Raw genomic sequence first — 26,265 nt, forward strand, 5'->3', positions numbered from 1 at the left:
TTTGGTGGTTCAGACGGCCATTCCGTGGACCTTATGGCTCTTGACTCCAATGCCCAGTCTGACGGTGATGGGGCTATTTTGCCTCATTTTACTCCGTACCCAACTCCTCTCTCGTCAGGCGTAGATTTCTTTGGCCAGGATTATAGCCAATCTTTTTTAAAACCTCTCCTTCGCAATCCCTACATCTTCCCACCTATTTTATTGGTTGGTCCAGTTCTGAATCACCTGCGTACCATTCAGTTGCCTTGCACTGTTGTGGTTCCTGACGTTCATCCAAGGCGTTATTGGTGGCCTATCCTTTCTCAGTCCGCCAGTTTTTCCCTCAAGCTTTCTTGTAAGGGTGAGCCGGGAGCTATTTTAATGCCTTCTAAGCATGGTTTTTCAGACACGTTTAAATTACCTTGGGATCTCTGGGCCTTCAGAGTTTGACTGTAAATTGGATTGTCTCTTTTTTTGTCTGCGTACAAGACTTTATTTATATATCTACGTTCTTTTAAAACATTATGAGCTACCTAGTGACTTTTGTTTTGGAACAGTTTATTCTGCACAATTTTAGTTACGTGCTGTAATCTTAGTCGATTTTGTTTGTTAAGATTTATTGTCTTAGGCGAATTATGGTGCACAAGGTATTTGTACTTTACTAAGTTCAAATTGTGAATATAATTAAAACACGACTTGTAATTTGACTGCTTCTTTTCTTTGTTTGTTCACTTTAGCCTTTGCCAGTGGTTCCAAAGCTTTTTACCCAGTCGGTATCCTGCCCTTTGTGTTCATATCCTAACGATGCTTCGTTCCGTTTTTGCCAAAGTTGTGGTTATCAAAGAAAAGTTCTAGTGGATGTCCCTGCCTCAGGTTCCAGTCTTCCTCTAGATGTTATTACTCTCGACGATCGTTTATCGCAGATTGCTAGTTTTTCTGCTAGTTCCAGTTATGCCAAGCAGAAGTCTTCTCTTCAAAAAGAGCTTGAGCTCTTTTTGTCTTCCCTTCCTTTTCCGAAGGATGTCTCTACCGCCACTCCCCGTGAGCTTTGTCGCTTCCTCGTTTGGAAAGATCGCAAGGGAAAGACTAAGGTCCACAAATATTCGTGCCAATTTTTCGGACGGAAAGGGTCGTTTTCGTGCCCTTGTCCAACGCGCCTCGCCTATGGGACAGTGGACTCCCTGATAGGAAAACTACGGGCTTTGTTCAACGAGTCAGGAAGGAGAGGGGAGTGGGACCCCAGGCTTCTCATTGGCAACCCAGCTACCGATATTTCTTTGAAACAATACTTAAAGGCTGTTACGGCGGAGCAACTTCAAGCCCAAGTTACCCCTAGCCAGGCTACTCCCGTTTTTGTTCATGATCTTGTGCGTCTAAGTCACATTTTGGATAAAAAGCTTTTGTCCGATAAACTTTCCTCAATCGAGATGTTTGTTCTCATTAGAGACCAAGCCTTTTTTAAAACTCTGTTTTTCAGTGGGGATAGAGCAGGTGATCTGGGGCGGGTAAAAACCCCTGAAATCCTCCGTTTCCCAGATGGCGATGGTCTTCTTTTCAACCACATCTGGGGAAAGACCCTCCGCCAGGCGCGTAGGAGGGGGGGGTTCGAGGGGTTCGAACGAACCCCCTTTGGAGGTCAATAATGGAGGACCGAAAACACAAACTGTTGATTTTCAGCTTTTAGCAAATAGTGGGGGAATGGAAAACAAACTTTGAGAGTTGCGGCTTTTAAATTACCCTGCACGAAAACGCTAAAAGTATCGGGAAAGTATTAAATTGTTAGGAGAATGGATCTTATACATTACATTTACATTTATTACATTTTCTGCACAAATGGTCTACAAGATGAACTTTGTTTCCAAAGCTTTCTACTACGGGTAAAAGACAAATTGAAAATACTTAGGGAGATCGCAATTGCAAAAAAATCATTAGAAATTTTTCAGCTAACATGGGCCTTTATTTTGTAAATCGTAAAATTATAAATATAGTGTAATCATAAATAACCGTTTAAACATCTGTTATAGCTTTTAGAATTGTATGTGGCGACTATGATTAGTAAGTACATATAGGGAAAAGACAATGTTATGTCAAACTGCTGTAATTAAATGTTTGTAAGTGATGTAATAACATATTGTAGTCTATTGAAAGAAACGTAAATAATATACTGTAAGCATTATCCCGTAAATCTACGTAAGTACTGTTCTGTAAGTTTTGTTGTGTATTATTAATAAAGTTAAAAAAAAAAAAAAAGGAGAATGGATCTTAGTGCCCTAGTATTATATGTAGTCAAAATAATCCCATTGCTGAAAAAGTATTTCCTTAACAGGCGTCCGGGTTTGATAAATGGAGTATCAATAAACAAAATGCGGGGATTACAATTTCGGGGGACCCAGGTGATACGTGCATTCATAGTTAGTACTAACTATGGTGTATTTAGTGCATATTGACGATTTGACGCCGCTTTTAGTACATTGAAGGTGGAGCCGGGGTGGGGGCTTAACCTTTGCAGCACACATCAAGCTTTTGTAAAACGTTTAGTGTACTAAGCCGGTATGTATGTATGAATGTATCAAGTTAACAAAACGCCGGAAATATTGTTGTTATGACTAAAAATACCTGTTATTTTACACTCCATCGAGTCTGAAATATTGACGTACACAATGCTGAAAATAGCATTTCCGGGCCTCTAGATTCAAAATATTCTGGGGGGACATGCCCCCAGATCCCCCTAGAGGCTCGCGCCTTCGGCGCTCGTATTAAATAACCCCCCTTAATAAATATTCCTGTCAATACGAACACCCTTACAAAAACTTCAGCTACGCGCCTGCCCTCCGCGACGGTTCGTCCAACCTCTTTGGCTTACGCCGTAATAAGAATCCAGACATCTGTCCGATCAGAGCTATTGATCTCTATGTGGCCTTTGCTAAACGAATTGGAATCGACCTTACGGGCGGTTTTCTGTTCCGTTCTACGTCTTCAGATGGCACTGTTGTTGACAAACCTTTTTCCTCTTCGGCTGCGGATGCCCGCCTTAAATATTACTTGCGCGAGGGCGAATTTGGTGACACTGTTTCACTACACAGCTTCAGATCTGGCTGTGCCATCACCCTTGCCCTTTCGGGCTCAGAACTTCAGGATATAATGGGCCATATTGGCTGGCACAATCGTTCCACCGCAGCATATTACATGCAACTTTCAAAAGTTATGTCCGCTAGTTCTCCTTCTTCTGTCCTTACTGGACAGACAGTTAACATTGAAGATCCGGGCATTTTCTATGACCAATGCAATAACCTCAAGCGTTTCACTCCAGCTTTTCCACATTGACCTTTTTCTTTGGAGAATGGGAGAATAGTGTACCTTTAGACCGGTTTTCTTCGGATATTTGACTGTTTTAGCGGTCGAGCTGGTGGGTCTGGGGACCATTTTCACCCTTCCATATCTCATTGTTATATTCATGTGTATTGTAGGTAGTGAGAATATTTTACTATTCTCAGTACCGGAAATAAAACAAGAATATTTCCATAACAATAGATATCCCACAATCCTTAGCGTTGTATATATTACCGCCTTTCTTTGTATTGTGTGCACTTGTCTAACAACGTCTCTCAGTGACGACAACGACCCACCCACCACGCCCCTGGCCATGACGCGGTGCACTACCTTCAATGCATGTGAGTATACCGCTGTCCACTTCTGTGGACAGGGACCATTTTCACCCTTCCATATCTCATTGTTATATTCATGTGTGTTGTAGGTAGTGAGAATATTTTACTATTCGTAGGATCTACTGAGAGATCTGATCAGCAATAAAATGAAATAACAGACAACTGAAAGCAAGGCTGATCATACTACGTGAAAAATAGACTTTGCGAGACAACACCACGACTAGAACCGATACAGCAGGATTGCAACCGCAGACATCTGGTTCGTCGTTATTGCGACTCTTCAGTGCGGTGTAGCGAATCTAAATGACGCCAGCTCGGAGAGCCAACGCAAATAAATTGCCCAATAACCCATTATCATTATTAGCATTATCGTTTGCGGTCCCTTGCAGTTTTAGTCTTACTTTTACGTATTTTTGGACCGTAGATCTTTACAGATCCGATATGCTGTGCTTTTATTTAGCATGGTTTTGTCCATGCGCTTAAATGTTCGGAATAGCTGTGCATACCACATTTAAGTTATTTTGCTTTGCGAGACTCACCGTGACACTTTGAATTTCTTGTTCCCCGAAACACGTGATGTGGCAGCGCGTGATTCGGGGGACAAGTGAGTTCAAAGTACGGAACTTGATACAGTGTACGGGTTATTGGGCAATTTATTTGCGTTGGCTCTCCGAGCTGGCGTCATTTAGATTCGCTACACCGCACTGAAGAGTCGCAATAACGACGAAACAGCTGTCTGCGGTTGCAATCCTGTTGTATCGGTTCTAGATAAACTCAAGTTTCTTCAGAGGTCCGGTGCACCACCGAGTTACACAACTTTATTGATTGTATTTGTGTTTCTTGATAACTATTGTGGAGTTATAGAGTACGTCTCATAAATATATTGATCCAAATCTCTTTTGTAAATAAACATAAACTTGGTCTCGTTTGTGTGTTCTCATTGCGGAGGAGGGCTGGGTATCGGAAGGACTTCGCGGGAGCACTGGGAATTATTTACGTCGATAGATCGAATTATAGATTATTCGCAAACTAATATACTGATCTTTTTGGGGGTTTACTTCTAAATCGAAGCAATTTCAGTTTGTCTCGAATCGACTTTACATGTGTCTCAGTTTGTCTCGAAACGACTTTACTTGTGTCTCGAATCGACCTCGACTTGTCTCGAAACGACTTGTCTCGAAAAGACTTTCAGGACTTTGTCTCGAAACGACCGGACACCGTCAGAATAATCTGAAGCAAGTGACCTGGTGACGGTCGACTGGAGCTTACAATTCAAGAACGTAATGCTGATCAGAGGTAAGGGTAAGATAAGTTCTTTCAAGCCTTATCAATTTTTGCATAGAATTAAGATGTAGTGGTTTGTTTGGGAAGGCGTTGTACGGTAAAAGAAACAAGCAAACAATGCGTTTTTCTTACTGGGCCAACTTGGACGCGAAAGAGCGCTAGTGTGAAGGGTATGAGCACGAGATTGAGCCCGCAATGTCAAACCATGACTTTAGTGTGAGTCGTTTCAACTTGCACGAAAACGAAAGCAGGAGCTTAGCGTTCGAAGATTTTTCCTGTCAAACTAAATTCTCGAAGCATGTCTCTCGATGTGGGGAGTGAAGATTACTGGGAAGCAACATCTAGATGTACAATCAGCGAAAGATGTAAGCTCATGTTCAACAACGAGCTCTTGAGCGATATGAAGTTTGTTGTTCGCCAAGACGGAAGTGAAAGTATGAAGGAAATTCCAGCTCACAAATTCTTGTTGGCGATCAGTAGCCCAGTATTTTTTTGCCATGTTTTACGGTGAATTGGCGAAGACGAGAGATTCTATCGATATTTCTGACTGTGAGCATGAGAGCCTGTTGGAGTTGTTTCGTTTCATGAACTGCGATGAAGTGAAATCGATTCTGGCTGACGTTTATTGCCGCGAAAAATTGCATCATGCTTGTGCGCACTGAATTGGTTTCTTTTATCGTATTGACGTCAGTTTCGTGCGCCGTGTGCAGCTGACGCGCGCTGTGGCGTGTGTTAAAATTGCGATTTTCTTCCCTTTTTGTGGGAAATCATACTTAGGACCCTTGTAGGCTCTCTCATTTCTGTAAGATTTAAAAGGGACATGCACAAAAAAAGACATTTGTGTTGTTTGTTCCAAAACTGGTTTAACTGCCGATGTGAGAAGGAAACAAGTCTACTTAAGAGCTGAAAAGTTAAACGCAAGCTTGTCTCGCGAGCAGCGCGCGCTAAGTTGGCGGGCACAGCGCGCTCAGTAAGTTCGCGCGCAATACAATATGATTGACATAATCTCGATGGCGTCACCGGTGGAAAAATCCACTGGTGACGCCATATTTCAGAATTGGCGCGCTGCAGGTGAGCCAAGTCGCTCGTTCCGCAACGATCCTCCGCCATTTTGTTTCTCATGCCTGCGCGCGCCCTCCGTTTCCGTATCCGAATCTAACGAGCGACTTGAAACAAGTCTAGAGTTGATGTTACTTCTTCCGTATTGTCCGTAAAAGCAGAAACGATTAAACATTTGGACAAGATTGCGTGACGATTTACAAAAAGCATGTTCATTACAACAAGGGTTGAAGAACTTCACATCGTTTTCTTTCAGATTTTTCACCATTTTGATGATGACTCTTGAAACAGATTTTGCAATAAAAGCACTTGAAATAGTGACTTTTACTCCATTGTACTGTAAGCACTTAGTGACAGATTTTCCTAAAAACGGGTGTAAATGCTCACGTCAATATAATGATGACCTTTTGAACGCTGGAAACTAGGCAATTATTATCGAGCTAAGACTGTTTATCATGATGTACAAATTTCGCGAATCATCACTTCCATATCAATGTAACCATTTTATGATTTTTCTAGCTGTAAGAAGAACTTAAGATCTCTGAGAGTCGTAAAAGCATGAAATTCGATTTCAGTGTATGGCAAAGGCCGGGACAGTGTAATACTGCAAAGCGGCCAAACAAACGCATTTTGATTTAGTCGCGTAACTTGATTTACATTTATCCATGTACATCTTTTATTTTTGAAGGTTTTTGTTTGCACTGTAAAGAAAAAATTGGTCAAAATTCGAATGACTTAAATACAAAATACGAGGTAAAGTTTTCTATTTTTTAAAACAAAATAAATATTTGGTCGCATTGTGTAAATAAACGCGAGTCGCCGTCGAAATATTTTTTCTCAAAGACGTCTTGCTTTTTAAGCAAGACGAAAACACAAGTGCTTAACTGAACTGAAAACGAAGATTTATTTTCACAAAAAGCTTACAAATGTCTTAACTGGAAAATTATTACGTCCTGTTCAAGAGTTGAATAATCGTGACTTGAGAAAGAACTTTTAATTATGCGTGGGAACACGTGTCGCTGATTGGCTGTTTTTAATTGAAACTAATCGTGCGTGTCCGTACGGAGTCCGTTCTTGCAGCTGATCATTGTTTTCTACATTACAGCGAACGATTATCGATCCCGAACCATTCCCTTGGGATTGCTAACAGCTTTTTTCATATAACAAAGAGTCTAATGCGCATGCGCAAAGCGCACGCAAGCATTAGACTCAACAAGCAACTATTTCAACAAGCAGCTATTTCAAAAAGAAATAGTGTTTCGTTTCCTGACTGCGGAAGGGTAAGAATAGTGTAACACTTAAGGAGAGGTGGGTTTGGGGTTTACGATAATTTGGAGAAGGTCCTAAGTGTATGTTAAATTTGCCGAATTTATGCACGAGTGCAGAATGAAAAGAAGAACTTCATATTCAGTAGTAACTTAAATTCTCATTTTACACCTACTGTCGATTTTATGTCTACCTTGATTTGATAAAAGGTGGCTATCGGGCTGTTAAGGAATGTATGGGGTTTCATTTTTTGTTTTTTGTTTTTGTTTGAGGATACGGAGAATTGTTCGGCTTTCTTCCAATGAAATGTCGCCCTGTCTAATGTAGTGAATGCAATCTTACTTTTTTTTCTCCCTCCCTGTCTCCCCCCCCCCCCCCGTCTCCCTCCCCCTAGAATTACTTGTGGTTAGTCTAGCCCAGTCTCTAACTCCAACCCCTCTCTTTCATTTGAATTCTAGTTGCGCGCGCTAACTAGTTGAACAGTTGTGATCTATAGGTTTCCATTCTGCTGTCTAAAGGAAGTTTGCCGGAGGACATCATTAAGTCCCGTGAAGGTGAAAGTCTTACGATTTGCAAGTTGTGCGTCGGCTGTTATCGTACCTCAAACCGAGCTTTAGGCGGTTAAACACAGATAACCGGTCGGCTCGTTTTGCCAGGTACAGTGGAACCTCGATTTAACGAAGTGCCAAGGGACTGGGGAAATTTGTTCGTTATATCGAGGGTTCGTTATATCGAAAACCTCGATATAACGAATTCGCGGAAAAACAACCAAAATGTTTGTTATATCGAGGTATAGTTAATCAATTTTTAACAATTTTACGCTGCACTACGAACCCAACATTTCCGGATATTGACGATTTCTGAAAATAACATTTATAATGTCTAATATATGCACATAGTAAGAGCATACTGTACTTGAACTTGTTCTCATGTTACAGGATTAAAGGATTTTCATCTTTGTTGGTCTGTTCGCATTCATCTTTTGTCGCGTGTTGACATTTTGTCGTTATATCGAGGTACATTTTACGTTTGGGTCTCTGGATTGTGTTCGTTATAACGAGGATTTCGTTATATCGAGGCTCGTTATATCGAGTTCCTGTTCCATACATTTTACTGTAACTTTGGCCGGGCTGAAGAATATCGTTCGTTAAACCGAGGACTTCGTTATATAGAGGTTCGTTAAATCGAGGTTCCACTGTACAGATAATGTTGAGCTTGCTTTAGACAGCAAAGGTCTTTAGCCACATCAATTAGGACTCGGAACTAGACTATACGGGCTGATTTGAAGGCGGTCATAACGATATTTTGCTTGAACTTTACCGTGGCTAAAGACTTAGTTTTTTACTGTTGAAGTTTGGGAAGCGGGCGTTACGCGCTCGACCACATTCAAATACATCCGGGACATTGTCGGTTATTTCTAAAGGAAACATGTCGGATTGGATAGCCAAGGAATCGCTTCAAGCGCTGATGTGAGTACATAGTTTTCTTTTTCCTTCAATTTTAGGCGTTCTCCGCCTAGCTAACACTCATAGTTCATAGTTCTCTGTGATTCGCTAGTGGGAGCACAGGGAGCAGAGAAACCAAATTCGACCTTTGTAAATATTAAAATGTTCGATCTATTTCGTAGCGCTTCTCCCGCCCTGGTTGCTGGTTATCTGATCATTTTGTTTACGCGACGGTTAAACCAGCGGGAATCCTGTTGCGCTTGGCGTAGCCGCAGGCTCAATGACCGTGGGCGCCACAAGATCGTTACACATGAATGGAAAAATAACTTACAGAAAATATTGAGCGCTCTTCAAAATACATTCTTCCCAAGAAAGAAAGAATAAATATATTCCTATCAATGTGGGGAAACATGAAACCACAAGAGTAAAATGCAAGATCAGAGTAATGCAATTAATTTAAATGGTTTATTTTTTGAAACAAACAATCCTAAAATAAATCAGTTCCATAAATAAAGTGTTTTGTGACTACTGATCTCTGATAAAATGCAAAACAACACTTTAATCGAAGATGAAATTATTACCTTTTGACAAAAAGCTTGAGGTATATACTTCTCTGAGTTGATCACACTCAAATCAAATAAATGCCAAATTCATACAAACCAAAACCCTGGTCGACAAGAACAGAGATAAGCACACTGTTTCGAAGCCATTTCTTCGAAATAAAATGCCTGTTGTCACTTTACAAAGACACGTAAACAACCAAAGCAAATTAATGTAAAAAGCTACCATACACAGATTTTTAACAAGGATTTTTAATTAAGCAAAATTCAAGTTTAAAGAAAGTTATATGTTATATATAGTCGTACCAGGATTGTATTTTGCTCGATCCGCGCTGCACGCTCTCCCGGCAAATATAAAATTATCTCCACAGAATAAGACACAGCCAAGTTGCTTCTGTTGTCAGTGTAACAGCCTTGCATTGGTAACACTGATAATAACGATTTGCATTTTTGGCGATACTGTGGAGTTTCGATCAGACCGCGATGGCTTTGAATAATCCAAATAATGTTTATATCATTAATTTAATCTCAGAAATCTGCACCAGCAGTTGCAACGGTAGTTAATATTGAGCGTTACATCAACTAAGGAGAAGAATTTAGTTCGACACGGCAGTTGCACACCTTGCTATACGATACTGTCCATACAAAATTTAAACTTTGAGCAGAACTTATCAACTTTCCGTGCAGACTCGAATGTTTTTGCGACGCCGACGTGACACTGATCACGCAAGTCCGGGTACATCCACGCGAGAACCCACGCAATTTTGCGTGTATTCGCGCTGTTTGTGACGTCGAAGATGCCGTGAAATTTTCCTGTACAAATAGAATAGGGCAATCTCCCACATTTATACATTCCTCTGTTACATGAAGTGAAATTAACTTTGTAAGTCACCTGCAAATATGCACTTCTCTTTGTAGCGCACTTAAGCTCTACCGTGCGAGCAAACACGAGATACGCCAAGTCATCCCGTTTTTCTTTGCGCTTGTAAACACTGGTTGGTGGAAATTTACTTCCGTTTCAGAATAATATTAAACGCTACGAGAGCTTTCTCTAGTTTTCTTACAATACATCGCTTTAGTCAAACTTAAAACCATTGCAGTCGTTAGATATTTCTGTTTGCAACGAATCTAAATTTTTTTGGTCATGCTGAGGAATATATTTCCGATATTTGAAGAACATGACTGTTTTTACGAAATTAATTGCCATCGGTCATACGTATTTACTTTGTGGTTACGACCGTTCTTGTGATTGGATAGCAGCCCCCCGTGCGAGCAAACACGACAAGTCATCCCTTTTTTGTTTGCGCTTGCAAACACTGATTGGTGAAAATTTACTTCCGTTTCAGAAAATCGCTAGAATGTTTACTTAACAATTAAACGCTACGAGAGCTTTCTCTAGTTTTCTTACAATACATCGCTTTAATCAAACTTAAAACCATTGCAGTCGCCAGATATTTCTGTTTGCAACGATTCTCAATATTTTTTTATCATGCTGAGAATATCTTTCCGATATTTGAAGAACATGTTTTTACGAACTTAATTGCCTTCAGTCAAACGTATTTACTTTGTGGTTACGACCGTTCTTCTGATTGGATAGTAGCCCTCACTGTGTAAATAGTTCACATCGAAGCCAAAATAATACCGTATCGTTTCTGAGGAAACGAAACAAAAAGCGGTGAGTTTGAGCAGAAACAGATTTCAAAAAGGCGAATTATATTATCAGTGACAGTAATGAAAGCTAATAAACAGTTTTACATTTACGTTATACATCTTTTGAAAGCTTCAGTTCGTGAAATTTTGCCTTTCAGATTTGCAATTTGCTCAATTGTTACATTTAGCAGTCGCTCGTGTTTAACCTTTTGATTAATAAAAATGTTTTAACTGTAACTTCATGTATGTTTTTTTTGTCTATATAATAACAAGAAAATTACACAGTGACTTGAAGATATGAATTTTATTTCCTTGTGGTAAAGGCAATATTTTACTCATTCGCTCCGCTCATTCGTAAAATATTGCTTTACCACTCGAAAATAAAATTCATATCTTCGCGCCGCCGTGTAATATCCTCTATATAGTCGAAATAACTGAGGGTCTTCTGTGTACGAATTTAACAAATGCTGCCTTCACTTCAGACCAGATTTCAATCTCAACAGAAATAAACCAGACAGGATCAGCTTCTAGTGTATTTACATCTGATTGTTTTGGAACCAGTCTGGTAGGGATCCAAAACTGGACCTGCAAAGTGCCAGGTCCAGTTTAATTTGGATCCATTCCAGACTGGTTTTAAATTACATGTAGAATAAGATGGATCCTAATCTTTTGGAACTGGTCCCTTGTGTACCCAAGCTGAGAAGGCTACTATTTTTATACAGAAAGATTACTATTGTATTACAGTTTGGCTTCATGTGCATACATTTACTGTACATGCTTTAAAGAATACAGCCAATCAGAAACCTACACAAAGAAAGCCATTGCATAATATCATTCTGCAGTATCCACCAGAAAATACAGAAAATACAATGCATATGTAGGTGTATTACAGTGAAACCTCGATTAAATCATCTCAGTTCAGATTAGATTTTTGGGAAAATAATTTTCCACATGAATGAACAACTGCACGGAATCAATTTCTCGAATCGGACATTCAAAATATTAAATATTTCGAAAAACTGATAATGATAATAGAGAGTAAAACCTTTATGTAAACATCAAGGAATTTGTCAAGCAGTGGACAAAACCGATTAATAAATTAAACAGCTTTACACTGCAACCGTTCTCACGTCCAAGAAAAACAAAATATTGTTAAAATAATACATGTGTAATTCACCATCAGCTTAGATTTTGGGGGGAAAAACCTTCCACATGAATGAAGAACTGCACGGAATCAATTTCTCAAATCATGACATTCTAAAGCGGATTAAACCGCAAGCAAACTAAAGTGGAGCTAACCGCAAGCAAATTAACCGCGAGCAAACCACGATAGAACTAACTGTAAGCAACGTAGAGTGCTTCTAAGATTAGTTTATAAAGGGAAACCGTGGTTCAATAGATAATAGCTTACTTTGTGCTAAGATCACCTTGACTCCTTGACTCATGTTTGATAGACTCATAGACTTATTTGACTCATAGAACAGTAACGCCTGGAACAGGCTAATAGAACAGAGGACCTCGAATATTTCTGGCTACCAGAAAATGAGCGCGCTGGTCACCAGGTCACTTAATGCAGCGAAAATGCAAAGCGCCTGAGGAGGAGGCTGGGTACACCTGAAGAAAGGCTGGGTGTCCTTGTTGTTGGTACGTTCTAGGACAGTTTGAGTCAAGCAGCTGTAAAACATCCCAAATTTGGTCAGTAGAAAGGGATAGTATGTGTGGTGGAGGATATTAAGAAACTCCTTCATTAGGACCTTCTTCAGTCAAACCGTAAGCAAGTTGTGAAGTCCCTCGCTGTTTAACTACCAGTTGATGGAAGAATACAAGTGAAGATGCGCTGGAAGAAAGCAGGATCGCAGTAACTACGCACCACTGAAGAGAATGTTTCTGCAGAAACGCCGTTCCAGGCGGCCCGACATTGTATCGAAGAAGTCAGAAGTTGTAGATAAGGATGAATACTAAGATCCATCTGAACTAATAGATTGATAACACTGAAGTCGTGTTCACGCAGAAAGGACCACAAAGCTCGACCACGTATCCAAAAGGTCACGATGGCTCGATGATTCTCGTGAAGGGCCTCACTCCCGAGTACTGAGATGGCGATGGGAGAAGTGGTTACGTGTGATTCCGCGTTCACCAATGGTGACGACAGAGCCACGGTTGAAGACAAACCGGCTTCCGACATGCAACTAACGCCACAGTACTCTTGCCAAGAATCACTAGTGAGTTCCAGAGGCTGCAAAAGAGCCGCCAAACAATGTAGTGGGAACGGTGGTTCCGAGAACTAAGCTAAAGCAAAGAGAACGAAGAATTTAGGCGTGGCACCACGGGAGAAGACCAACACAACGAGTAGACACTGGGTAAGAGGGACAAGCAGACAGACAAGTTTACCCTAAAGACAAAGAAGAAGGAGCGGACAGTGATGACTGAAAAGAGACGTTGCTTAGGCTGTTGGCAAAGGGACCCCACTGGTTGTGTTACCCGAGCAACAAGGAAGAGGGAGACCGAGCGAGACACATATTGTTACAGGTATCCCTTTTCCTGCAGCTGGCGTAGCCAAAGGCGAAGGAGGAAAAGAAGGAAGTCAATGGAGTTTAAAACGCCCGAGAAAGCTAAGGAGGCGCGGGAACAAGCAAGGAAGACAACCCCATCCACCATGAAGACCTGCCAACATACAAAAGAGACTTCGCTTCCAAATGCCAGAAGAGAATCAGACAGGCCCAAACCGTAACTCTAGGTGACAAGTTCATTAGGGCCTGATGTATCCGTAGACACGAACACATCCACGCACACATGATCAGACGAACGCAACACCGGAAAAAATTGAAGACACTGCAAAAAGAGGAACTGCACCAAGAAACACAGAGGAGGCCACAGTTTGAAAGAGCGAAAAACGTAATAGCTTTACTGCAAGCTAAAAAAGCAGACTAGGACAAATGCTCGTAAAATGCAGAATGGCCATAAGGGCAACAATAATCAATAACATGTTTGCGCGAACACTCAGTAAGTAAATGAAAAGTTAATGGACTCGCGTGTGGCGTTATTTGCCTATTATAGACTTCTAAGAGTAACAAACTTCTGCCCATTGAAGTTAAAGGCAATAAACAAACCAGCACTGGCTGTGCCCAAGTATTTTTTAACCCTTCTGTTTTCAGTGGCGATGACAGCGTTAATTTGTCCGGAGGACAAACAAAGTTAGTGACCAAGGTGATGTCGTGAATACCGGGATAAGTTTGTGGAGCGGACCAGCACAAGCCATCTGCAAATTGAGATCGGTAGTTGGCCGTTTGACACCAGACTGTGAATGGGCTGCTTCGATACATATGAGTTGGCAGCATGGAATCAAATTCTGAAGACAAAAGTGGTCTTCTAGTAAGTATATGCGAACTTACTATTATTTTGGGTCAGCCAATCAGTCATCCATAGTGCCAAAGTCAGCTGGTGAGTAGTAAGCCCAACTTAAGCCCTCCGTAGTGATCATATATAAATCGTCAGCAGAGATCGCAAAGGTGATGGAACAGACGAAATCCCCAAAAATCGAGATCACGACGACTGTTGTATGACAGAAGTGGCACGTGGCCACCACTGACCACCGAGTGTATTCCCACTCTGACAAGCTATCCCCGTGGAGAGTGGAGAGAGAGGTCACCACCATGCTGCTTGCAGAGCTCGCTGCCACCACTCCCCCCGAGACGGGCCTCAACTGTAAGTGCAAGCCACGTATAGGTATCCGCAAGTCAAGGGAAGCCCCGGTGGTGAAAACGACTAGACAGAAAGAAAAGAAGAACCAAGGAGCCAGACGACAGCCACCAGTCAAATCTCCCGCCACAGGAAGGGAACGCCCAGCCACGCCCAGGGGGGAAAGAGGAGGAGAGGTGTGGAGAAAAGAGGGGGTGTGGGGGGGGGGGAGGGGGGGAGAGGGGGGGGAGAAGGCCAGGAGGGTTGAAAGGAGAGAGAAAAGGAGAGGAAGGAAGCAGGGGGAGCGGGGGGAGAGACACGCACAAGTACGTACTGCCCGAACAAAAAAAAGAGGGCAAAAGTGACCCAAACGAGAAGTCGGAAGGAGAAAAAAAAAAGGAGGAGGAAAAAAAAGACAAAAAAAGCGAGCAAACAGCCGGGGCCCCCAAAGACTGGGAGGGGGAGGGGGGAGAAGAGGAAGTCGCCCGCCAGGGAGCCCGAAGGCTACGGGCAGCCGTAAGGAAGAACCGCATAAAAATAGCGAGGAGCGACAAAAAAAAGAAAACAGAGCACCCCAAGAGGGAAAAAGAGGTAGGCGACACAACTAAAAAGAGAAATAGGACGGACGACGCCAGCGGACCCACAGGCAGCCACCAGAACGTCGCACCCAGCCACCCAGCAGAGAGGCAGAAGAGAAGAACCAGGACGGCAAAAAAAAAGAAAAAAAAAAAAAAAAGAAAAAAAAGTAAGGAGGGAAGCCCCAAAAAAAATAAAAAACAAAAAACAAAAAAAAAAAAAAAAAAAAAAAAAAAAAAGAAAAAAAAAAAAAAGGGGGGAACGAAATAAAGAAGAGAGAGAAAGAAGATGAGGAAGAGAGAATAAAAAGGGAGGGAGAAGGAGTAAGAAGAAAGAGAAGTGGAGGGAGAGAGGAAATGAGGGGAGAGGGAAAGTGAGAGGAGGAGAAGAAGAAGTAGGAGAGAGGGGGTAGAAGAGGGGGAGTGGGGAAAGAAGAGAGGAGAGAAGAGGAGGAGGAAGGAGGAGGAGAGGGGAGGGTGTAGTAAGTAAGCAGAGAGGTTAGAAGGAGAGAGAGAGAGAGGTTAGAAGTAGAAGAGAGAGAGAGAAGAAGAGAGAGTAGAGGGGGAGAAGAGAAAGAGAGAGAGAGGAGAGGAGTAGAGAGAGAGAGTAGAGTAGGAGAGTAGGAGGGGTAGTAAGGTGTAGTAAGAGTAAGTAGTGTAGTAAGTAGTAAGGTAAAAGAAGGAGCAGTAGAGTAGAGGGTGTCAGAGTAGGAGGAGAGAGAGAGTAGGTAGAGAGTGGAGAGTAGGTAGATGGTAAAGCAGAGAGAGAGAGAGAGTAGTCAGAGTAGGAGCAGGAGAGGAGGGAGAGAGAGAGAAGTAAGGTAGAAGTAGAGTCAGAGTAGTAGTAAGTAGAGAGTCAGTAGTAGTTAGTGTAGCCAGAGAGGGGTAGTAGGTTGTAGTACAGTAGTCTAGTAGTGTAGGTAGTCAGGGTAGACAGAAGTTAGTAGAGCAGTAGTAGATAGTAGGTTGTAGTAAGTAGTAGTAGTCAGTAGTCAGTAGTGTAGTATGGTAGTCAGAGTGAGCAGTAGGTAGTGTAGTTAGGAGTAGTAGTAGGTGTAGTAAGAGTGAGCAGTAGTCAGTAGTCAGTAGTAGTAGTCAGTAGTGTAGTAGTAGTCAGTAGAGAGAGAGTATAGTAGTAGAGTAGTAGTTGTAGTACAGTAGTAGGTAGGAGAGTAGTCAGTAGTAGTAGTCAGTAGTGAGAGAGGGTAGTAAGGTGTAGTAAGTAGTCAGTAGTTGTAGTACAGTAGAGGTAGAAGAAGGTAGTGTAGAGTAGTAGTAGTAGAGAGTGTAGCAGTAGAGGTGAGAGAGTCAGAGGTAGTACAGTAGTCAGTAGTGGTGTCAGTAGTAGATAGTAGGTTGTAGTACAGTAGTGTAGTTGAGTCAGTAGTCAGTAGTTGTAGAACGAGAAGCAGAGAGGTAGGGTGTGTAGTGTAGATAGAGGTAGTAGTAGACAGAGAGGTAGGTAGTACAGTAGTAGAGTCAGAGTCAGTAGCAGTAGTCAGTAGTAGGTAGTAGTAGTCTGAGGGGAGTAGGGAGAGGTAGAGGTAGTACAGTAGTATGGTGTAGTACAGAAGAGAGTTGTAGTACAGTAGTATAGATAGTAGGGTAGTAAGGTATGGTAGTCAGTAGTCAGTAGTTGTAGTCAGGTAGTGTGTAGTTTGTAGGAGTCAGTAGTAGGTAGTACAGTAGTCAGGTGAGTCAGTAGTGGTGGTTGGTAGGAGAGAGTCAGTAGTCAGAGTCAGTAGTCAGTAGTTGTAGTAGTAGTACAGTAGTTAGTGAGGAGTGAGGTAGAGAGTAGAGTAGAGTGTAGGTGTAGGTAGGTAGAAGTAGTCAGAGTCAGTAGTCAGTAGTTAGGAGAAGTAGTAGTGGGTAGTAGGTGTAGTACAGTAGTCAGTAGTTAGAAGTAGTCAGGGTGCAGAAGTTAGTAGTGTAGTACAGTAGTATAGTATAGTAGGGTAGAGAGTGTAGAGTGTAGTAGTGTAGTGGAGGCAGAGGTAGAGAGTCAGTAGTCAGGTTGGCAGAGTAGTAGTAGGGGAGGTAGTGGTAGTTGGTAGCAGAGTCAGTAGGAGAAGAGTCAGTAGTGAGTGTAGTACAGTAGATAGGAGGGTAGTTGTAGTAGTAAGTAGTGTAGTAGTAGTTGTAGACAGGTTAGGGAGAGAGAGTAGTACAGTAGTAGAGTAGAGGTAGAAGAGAGTAGTTGAGGGGTAGTAAGGGTAGTAGTACAGTAGTACAGTAGTATGTAGTACAGTAGTAAGGGTGTAGAGAAGAGAGTTGTAGTACAGTAGTTTAGTAATAGTAAGTGGTATGTAGTACAGTAGTATGGTAGTACAGTAGTACAGTAGTTGTAGTACAGTAGTACAGTAGTTGAGAGTAGATGTAGTACAGTAGTATATAGTATGTAGTACGGTAGTACGGTAGTAGAGTAGAGTAGTAGTAGTAGATAGTAGTTGTAGTACAGTAGTAGTAGTAGTACTGTAGTACAGTAGTACAGTAGACAGTAGTACAGTAGTACAGTAGGTAGTATGTAGTACAGTAGTACTGTAGTGGGTAGTACAGTGGTACTGTAGTACCAGTAGTACGTAGTACTGTAGTACAGTAGTACAGTGGTATGTAGTAAGAAGTTAGTAGTATGTAGTACAGAGTATAGTAATAGAAAGTGGTATGTAGTACAGTAGTATGGTAGTACAGTAGTACAGTAGTCTGTAGTACCAGTAGTAGTAGTATGTAGTTGTAGAGAGTACAGTAGTATTAGTAGTAGTACGGTAGTACCGGTAGTAGTAGTATGAGATAGTAGTGAGTAGTAGTAGTATGTAGTACAGTAGTACTTAGTGTAGTATGTAGTACAGTAGTACAGTAGTACAGTAGTACAGTAGTACAGTAGTACCAGTAGTTAGTACTGTAGTACAGTAGTACCTGTAGTGGGTAGTACAGGGTAGTAGTACAGTAGTACCAGTAGTACTGTAGTACCAGTAGTACAGTGGTACTGTAGTACAGAAGTATAGTAGTATGTAGTCAGTAGTATTAGTACAATAGTACAGTGGTTGTAGTACAGTAGTACTGGTAGTACCAGTAGTACCAGTAGTATGTAGTACCAGTAGTACCAGTAGTACTGTAGTACTTGTAGTACTGTAGTACCAGTAGTACTGTAGTACCAGTAGTATATAGTACAATAGTACAGTGGTCGGTAGTACCAGTAGTACCAGTGGTACTGTAGTACCAGTATAGTACAATAGTAGAGTGGTACTGTAGTACCAGTAGTACTGTAGTATGGTAGTAACAGTAGTACCAGTAGTACCAGTAGTACCTGTAGTACAAGTAGTACAGTGGTACTGTAGTACAGTAGTACTAGTATACCTATAGTACAATAGTACAGGGTATGTAGATAGTAGTATAGTAGTACAGTAGTAGAGTATGGAGTATGGAGATAGTACAGTAGTGTGAGAGTACAGAGTAGTGTAGGTAGTAGAGAGTAGACAGGTTAGTAGTAGTACTGTAGTACAGTAGTGGTACTGTAGTACCAGTAGTACTAGTAGTACTGAGAAAGTAGTACGATAGTACATAGTACAGTAGGTAGTACAGAGTACAGTAGTAAGAAGTAGTAGTACAGTAGTAAGTAGTTAGTAGTTGTAGTACAGTAGTATATAGTAGATAGTATAGTACAGTAGTATTAGTATGTAGTAAGGGTAGTAGTATTAGTAGAGTAGTACAGTAGTATGTAGTATAGTAGTACAGTCAGTAGTACTGGTACTACCGGTAGTACCAGTAGTACCAGTAGTAGAGTGGTACTGTAGTATATAGTATAGTAGTACAGTAGTAAGTAGTACAGAGTATTAGTATAGAGTACAGTAGTACAGTAGTTTAGATAGTAGTACAGTAGTATAGTAGTAGGGTAGTAGAGTAGTAGTAGTAGTATGAAGTAAGGTATACGGTTAGGTAGTACAGTAGTACGGTAGTACAGTACTATGGTTAGGTATATGGTATATAGTATTAGGTACTATGTATATGTTATGGTAAGGAATAGTATATGGTATATGGATAGGTAGTATATGGTATATGGATACAGGTACTATGGTAAGGTATATGGTAGGTAGGATATGGTATTGATAGGTAAGGTATTGGTATGGATAGGAGATGGATAGGATATGGATAGTAGGATATGGATAAGGATATAGTACTATGGATAGGTGATATGGATAAGGTATAGGATAAGGTATATGGAATGGATAAGGTTAAGGTATATGGATACAGTACTATGGTACTACTGGACTATGGATACCATACAGGTATATGGTACTACTGGACTATACACCAGTAAGGTACTATGGTACTATGGACTACCAGTACCAGGTACTATGGTATGGATAAGGATATGATATGGATAGGTACTACTGGTATAGGTACTACTGGAAGGTACTACTGGATATGGTAAGGTATGGATACAGGATATAGTACTATGGTACTACAGGTACCATAGTATTGGTACTACTGGATAAGGTACTACTGTACTACTGGTACTATGGTACTATGGTACTATGACTATGACTACAGGTACTACTAGTACTACTGGTACTACTGGTACTATGGTACTACTGGTACTACTGTACTACTGGATAAGGTACTACGGTACTACTAGTACTACTGGTCTCACAAGTGTATCGATACATAAGTGATAGAGCAATCGGTTGTCCGGTCGGACAGGAGCAGCAGCCGCGACAGAAAGCGAACCCAACCAGAGTCGTCCACGGCAGTGGGAAGATAAAACAACGTACGGACCAAAACAGAAAAGATCGAAGCCGAAGAGTAAACGTCTTTAGATGAATAGAACCCCGAACAACCCAAGAAAAGTAAAACTAAACGTATAAAAAAAACATCTAATAAAAAAGGTTGACCGTGAAGTCGACTAAAAAGACACGAAGCGAAAAATCAAACAGAAAACATCGCAATCCTCTAGACCCTGAATTACGGGAGAAATTCACAAAACCTTGAATGATATAAAAAGCTAATTGACTCAAAAAGGAAAAAGTTTCAGGACGAAAAAACTCTGCAACTCGATGAACTAGCATTAAACCCTGACAAAGAGTCGTTTTGGAGTTGTTTAAAATCGATGAGCGACACTATCGACGAAAACGCTCCCGCCCCAATCTCAGAAGAAACATGGCTTAATCATTTCCAATCCTTACATTCCAAAAACACGACAGTTTCCATACCTGAGCAGAAGTTTGTGAACTGCAAAGATTAGAAAATGGAAAAGAACAGATTAACAACTTAGATCACGAAATAAATGAGCAAGAAATACGTCAAGCGGTAAAGAAACTGAAGAACAAAAAATCGCCATTTGCTGACAAAATAAGAAATGAAATGATCAAAGCGAGCCTTGGATCTCTTATGCCTGTTTATATCAAACTTTTCAACCTTATTCTGCGATCAGGACATATGCCAGATGTTTGGTGTCAAGGCCTTATAACCCCAATCTACAAATCAGGTGACAAGAGTGATCCGACAAACTATAGAGGCATATTGTTTCTAGTTGTCTTGGTAAGCTATTTTGTTCCATTCTGAATCAAAGATTATACTTATATTTTGAAGACAACAAGATTTTACATAATTCACAAATAGGCTTTCTGCCTGAAAACCGCACTGCAGACCATGTTTTTACCTTACGAACCCTAATAGATAAATATGTCCACTACCACAAAGAGAAAATCTATCTTGCTTCGTAGATTTCCGCAAAGCTTTCGACTCCGTTTGGCACGAGGGATTATTTTATAAGTTACTCAAAGTGAACATAGGAGGAAATTTTTACAATTTAATTAAAAGCCTTTACTGCAACTCTTCAGCTCAATAAGAGTCGGAGAAAACAAAACACGATCTCGCAACTCACGAGGTGTACGTCAAGGGTGTATCCTAAGCCCCCTTTTATTTAATCTCTATATAAATAATTGCCAATTATTGAAAACACCTAGACAGTATCAAAGGAACAAAAATAAACTCCCTGTTGTACGCAGATATTATAACTACAAGATCCAAAGTTGGATTGCAGAACTGTTTAAACGTCCTTTCGTCCTATGCGAAACGTGGATGTAAAAATCAATCCAAAGAAAACAAAAATAAATATTTCAAAAACGCCAAAGAAAGTCCATTGACACAGCCAATATAGGCACAACAAGAAATGTTCAAGAAACACAGGAACACGTTTAACCCCAACGGGAAACTTACTCGCACCGAACACTTAAAAGAAAAAGCGATGCAGCCTTTTTAGTATACGACACCAACCCTTAATAGACTTAGACCTAAACCACCCAATTTGACTATTAAGCTACACAGTGGAATTATAGAAAATGGTTTAGAAGAAGGCCTCGGGAGTTGAGCCCATCAGTTCGTTTACCTCCTGCTTGAAAGACAAGGGTGCTAATTATTTGTAGATAAAGGCGTTAGAATATTTATTTTGTAGTATTATGTTTTGTATTTTTCAGGTTAGGTTTATCAGGTTTTTGGTTTGTATCTGGTATACAGGTTAGGTTTGGTATACAGGTATACTGTATAGTTTTTGGTATAAGGTCTATAGTTCTGTACTCAGGTACCTGTTATGTATGGTTACTGTTTGTATACAGGTACTACAGGTCTTAGTTTGGTTACAGGTACCATGGTACTACTGTACTAAGGTACCACTGGTACTACAGGTATCTGGTTTCAGGTTCTGTACTCAGGTCTCTGTACTACAGGTACCATGGTACTACTGGTATCAGGTATTGTTATGGTATATAGGTATACAGGTATATAGGTACTATAGTATATTGGTACTAAGGTATACTGTTTACTGGTACTACAGGTATATAGGTACTACTGGTACTACAGGTATATAGGTACTACAGGTACTACAGGTACTAAGGTACTACAGGTACTACAGGTACTACAGGTACTACTGGTACTACTGTATATAGGTACTAGGCTGGCTATGTTTTTTGTTTTTGTGATTGTCTATCTATATTCGTGACGGTTATCATTTGACCATTACCCCTCGAATGTTTCTGGCTACCAGAATATGAGTAAAAATCATCAATAAATTTTATTTGCAATTTCAAAATGCAGAATATTTAAGAAATTGCACTTGGCACTTTTAATTAAGCTGATTCTGACTGATAAATTATAAGCGATGAAACCTTAGAAAGTCCTGATTTGAGATAGATACTAAACATGTAGCTTCATAATTATGTGTTTCGATAACCTTGACCAGTAAACCATAGTCACATCCGTGGGAATAAATGAAAGCGGTTTTTTTTTTTTGTAATTTTTATTTTTTTTGATATTTAGTTATAATACGTACAATACAACACAAGACATAACACTACTTACAATAAGCTATAACCACAATTGACTACATACGGCAAATTATAAATACTAACAGTAACTTAACTTAATAATACCTATAGAATATACAATGCGTTATTTATGCGTTTATGTTAAAAAAAGAGAAAACAAAGAAAATAAGAAAAGATAAAAAAGATAAAAGAAAACTAGAAGCTAGTGACATGCTGAGAAAAGGAAATTACACAAATTAAGCTCAACTATTATTAAGAGATGGCATTAGTTTTTCCCACTTTATGTAATGTTTATAAAGTTGGCCATTTTTGGTAGCAATTTTTTTTTTTCAATGTAGTATACTGTTTTAGTCTTTGCTAAGAAAATTTTATTTTTAGTGCTGGTTTAATTTTATTTAATTTACATTTATAAATAAAGAACTTTCCTAGAAGTAACAAGTGATTCAGGATAATAAAATCTTCGTTGTTGTTGAACACTCCAAACAGTATATTTTCAACTGTCAAAGTATCTAAAGATGTATTCTCGTTTGAAAGCCAAGAAGAAAAAGCCCGCCAGAAGTCTTTTGTTGTATCACAGTAAAAGAGCAAATGTTCGAGGGACTCGACCTCTTTCAAACAAAAGGTGCACATGGGTGATTCAATCATTTTAAAACGGAATAACCTCTCATTTGTGAAAATTATATCGTTTAATAATTTATATTGGAACTCTCTAATTTTTGTTTCAATTGTGACAGTGAATGGTAAAGAATAATTTTTTTCCAGTCTTCTGTAACATCGGGATATTTGTCCTTCAACTTCTTTTTAGCGAATGGAGGAGTTTGTTATCCTTTGTACAGAAGTTCTGAAGAGGCTTTTAACAGATCCGATTTGGTTTCGTCGATATAAATATACACTGTATCCAATTGCTGTTGAGGATATAACTGCTGATGTTGAATATGTGATTCTTTGATAATTAGTCTCCATTCGTTTGGTATGGCATCTACAATTCCTATTAGTTTGAAATACTGGATTGGAGATAGATTCGCTTCCAACACTTTAGGACTTTCAAGAAATTTACCCGTATCGGATATCAAGTCACCAATTTTACCAATTCCTTTAGTAAACAAAAAGCGAAAATGGCCTATATACATAAGTTAGAATTTTCTAAATGATGCAACAGAAAATATGTTATAAACATTCACTACTGATAACAAATTTCAAAATCAAATTTGTACGTGTTTCTATCGGTTGTCTTAAGCAACAGAAACTGAGTAACATAAAGCTTTGACAAAACTGGAAAATTCGACTGTTATTTTAGTTAAGAATATTTGCAAAGCTGTATTAACATTAAAGAATTCGCTAACAACCGAAAACAAACACATACTAGGCGGAAACCGAGAGTTTTATGCTTACTGGACGTTTTAAAACTACTGTAACAAAATTACACGGTGACACATGTAACGTACCACGTCCAGATCGTCCAAGCTCTTCGGATGTGCAGACGCACCCGTCTTGACTGATCAAAAAGAAATTAATAGTTAAGACGGCCCGCAGAGATGTCTAAAAAGACTCTCCGAGAATCTTTTATCACTCGCCTGTTCAGTTCGAGTACACGAAAAAAAGCACGAAATTCATCTGACGTGAGCTGAGTAGCCGAGTTTACACGAGCACTTATTAATTTTTATGTGACAGTTTTTATTTGCTCGTGTAGATAAGAAAATTTGGCCAATTTATATGTGACAAATATATTTGTTGACAAGCTGGCGTGTTAGCTTTTTATGACAAATAAAAGCTTTCACATACAAAAATTGCTCGTATAGAGCACTCGTCGCATAAAATGTGGCAAATATTGCGTCAGAATATGTGGTCCCCAATCTCCCAATCTCAAACTGGGCACTGTGCGCGCGTATCTCTTTGCGTATCTCTGCTGCCCATGGTCAATACTGGCACAAGAAACTTTGGATTACAGGCGCACTAAACTTTGGATTGGCTGCTGTGTCATCTACACGATCAAATATATTTGTCAGATAAAAATTGCCCGTGTAAACCCGGCTTTATGCTAAGGGTTACTTCTGTGTGGCGTATTATCCTCCTCGGCATTTTGTTTGACATTTTAACTTTTTCTGATGCAAAGGATTATGGGAAGGTTCTCATTATAATTATATATTGTTTTTGTAATTATTATCCGATATATCGGATGGAGTGACATCCAGGGGGGGGGAGCAACTTCCCATACATTCTCTTATTTGAAATCTGAGCGATGCTTTCACAACTTGCAAAGCAATCATCGGGGCGTTAGTCAGCGGATGTCTCTAAGGCGCATGAGCAGATCCTTTCTTTGTGAACTTGCCAAAACAACAACAACATGAGACCAGTGGAAGAGTTCGATTATTTATTTATTTATTTTATAGTAGTAAAAAAAAAAGGTTTTCTAAGTTTTGTCTTTAAAGGAGCGAAAATTTCTCCGGAAAGATTCTTGGTGTCAATATGTGGTGTTTGTTATGAAATAAAACCATCACGGAAAAGGTAATGAAAACGTGGCGATCGAATATTCCCGCGCCGGCCGGAGCTATTGTTTTTGCTCTATTGTTTCGAGGTTGTTTGTTGACTTGGTCGTTCTTTGTTTTACCTCACTTACAATCCACATGTGAGCCAGTTGAAAATTATGGTACAATCATTTGGATTTGAGCACCAAAAAGTAGCACGGCATCACAAAATTATGCGTTCTTATAACTACACGACGATAACGAAATTTTTGGATAAACACACTGCTTTAAGATTTTTAGTTAAGAGAATTGAACCCCTTTATAATAAGTGATTCCATGGCATGGTGGTAGTGATTGCCATAGCTTCCATTTCGCGCGAAAAGATTGCCTGTTGCATCATCATCAAAAAACCGCTGACTACATCGTGAATTGAACGCGATGCAAGTTGTGAGAGTATCGCTACTCGGTCCCAGACCTCGTTCCTTCCCCCCACGTGGTGACATCATATCACTAAGTTGTTAATGATATGGATTTCATTCACGTTTTCGCTACCCTTAGCAAAGTGCTGTTACATTTATTGTTAACTTGAATTACATTTACAGTTGGTCAGGTTATTACATTTAGCGTTAAATTTTATAACATTTAGGGTGGGATAATTAATTATATTTAGCGTTGATTTTTATTACATAAGCAGTAAGTATTACACTAAGCGTTAATTTAAATTACATTTGTCGTTGTAATTAAAATTTGCGGAAACAAATTTCTGCCAATCTTCTCACGGGGAATTTGCCAACAATACCAATTCCCAGTCAAGAACCAGCGACAATGCCACCCACTCCAGTTCAAGCACCAGTACAAGCGACCTCAGCCAAAATCTCGCCCCCTTGGTTCCATCAATTTTGACAGCTCCTTTCACGGCGGAATTAATTATCCCCGCCTAATAAGGGAAAACGTCCTCAAATCTAGTTACACAAAAAGGCGCTTTGACGATCCCGGCGTATGCATAGAAAAATATATCGAATGCTAAGTGATAAGTTTTTGTGTTATTCTTCTGTTTGACTTAATTAATTCTGCAGTAACTTGTAGCTATATTTTCTCGCTTGTTACCGATTTAGAAATACTCCTAGCATGGTAAAGTAGCACCACTTGTGAGAGAGCGTCTACGAGTTTTGGTTTTTCTGTCAGATCGAGTATTTTTTTCTTTTTATTAAATCCAACGTCCAACCTTTTATAACAAAGAAAAGGTTGTGCTGTGCGGGGGGCAAGTGAAACACTAAGTTGATTATTAGCAACTGGAAAACGTTGTAGCAAATTTGGAAA

The 26,265-nt window shown here is 40.0% G+C and overlaps 1 protein-coding gene across 1 annotated transcript in view; it reads left to right on the forward strand.

Annotated features, from left to right (window-relative positions):
• Positions 1-4,377: 4,377 nt before the first annotated feature.
• LOC144638009 (neuronal acetylcholine receptor subunit beta-3-like) overlaps positions 4,378-26,265 on the forward strand; it is a 43,537-nt gene continuing 21,649 nt past the window's right edge. The window contains exon 1 of the mRNA XM_078497108.1: positions 4,378-4,940. Coding sequence (XP_078353234.1) covers positions 4,928-4,940 — 13 coding nt within the window. The 5' untranslated portion in view covers positions 4,378-4,927. The remainder of the gene's footprint in view (positions 4,941-26,265) is intronic.

The sequence above is a fragment of the Oculina patagonica genome, chromosome 14 (genome assembly GCF_052425735.1).
Source record: "Oculina patagonica isolate OP01 chromosome 14, crgOcupat, whole genome shotgun sequence".
In the NCBI taxonomy this organism is placed as follows: domain Eukaryota; kingdom Metazoa; phylum Cnidaria; class Anthozoa; order Scleractinia; family Oculinidae; genus Oculina; species Oculina patagonica.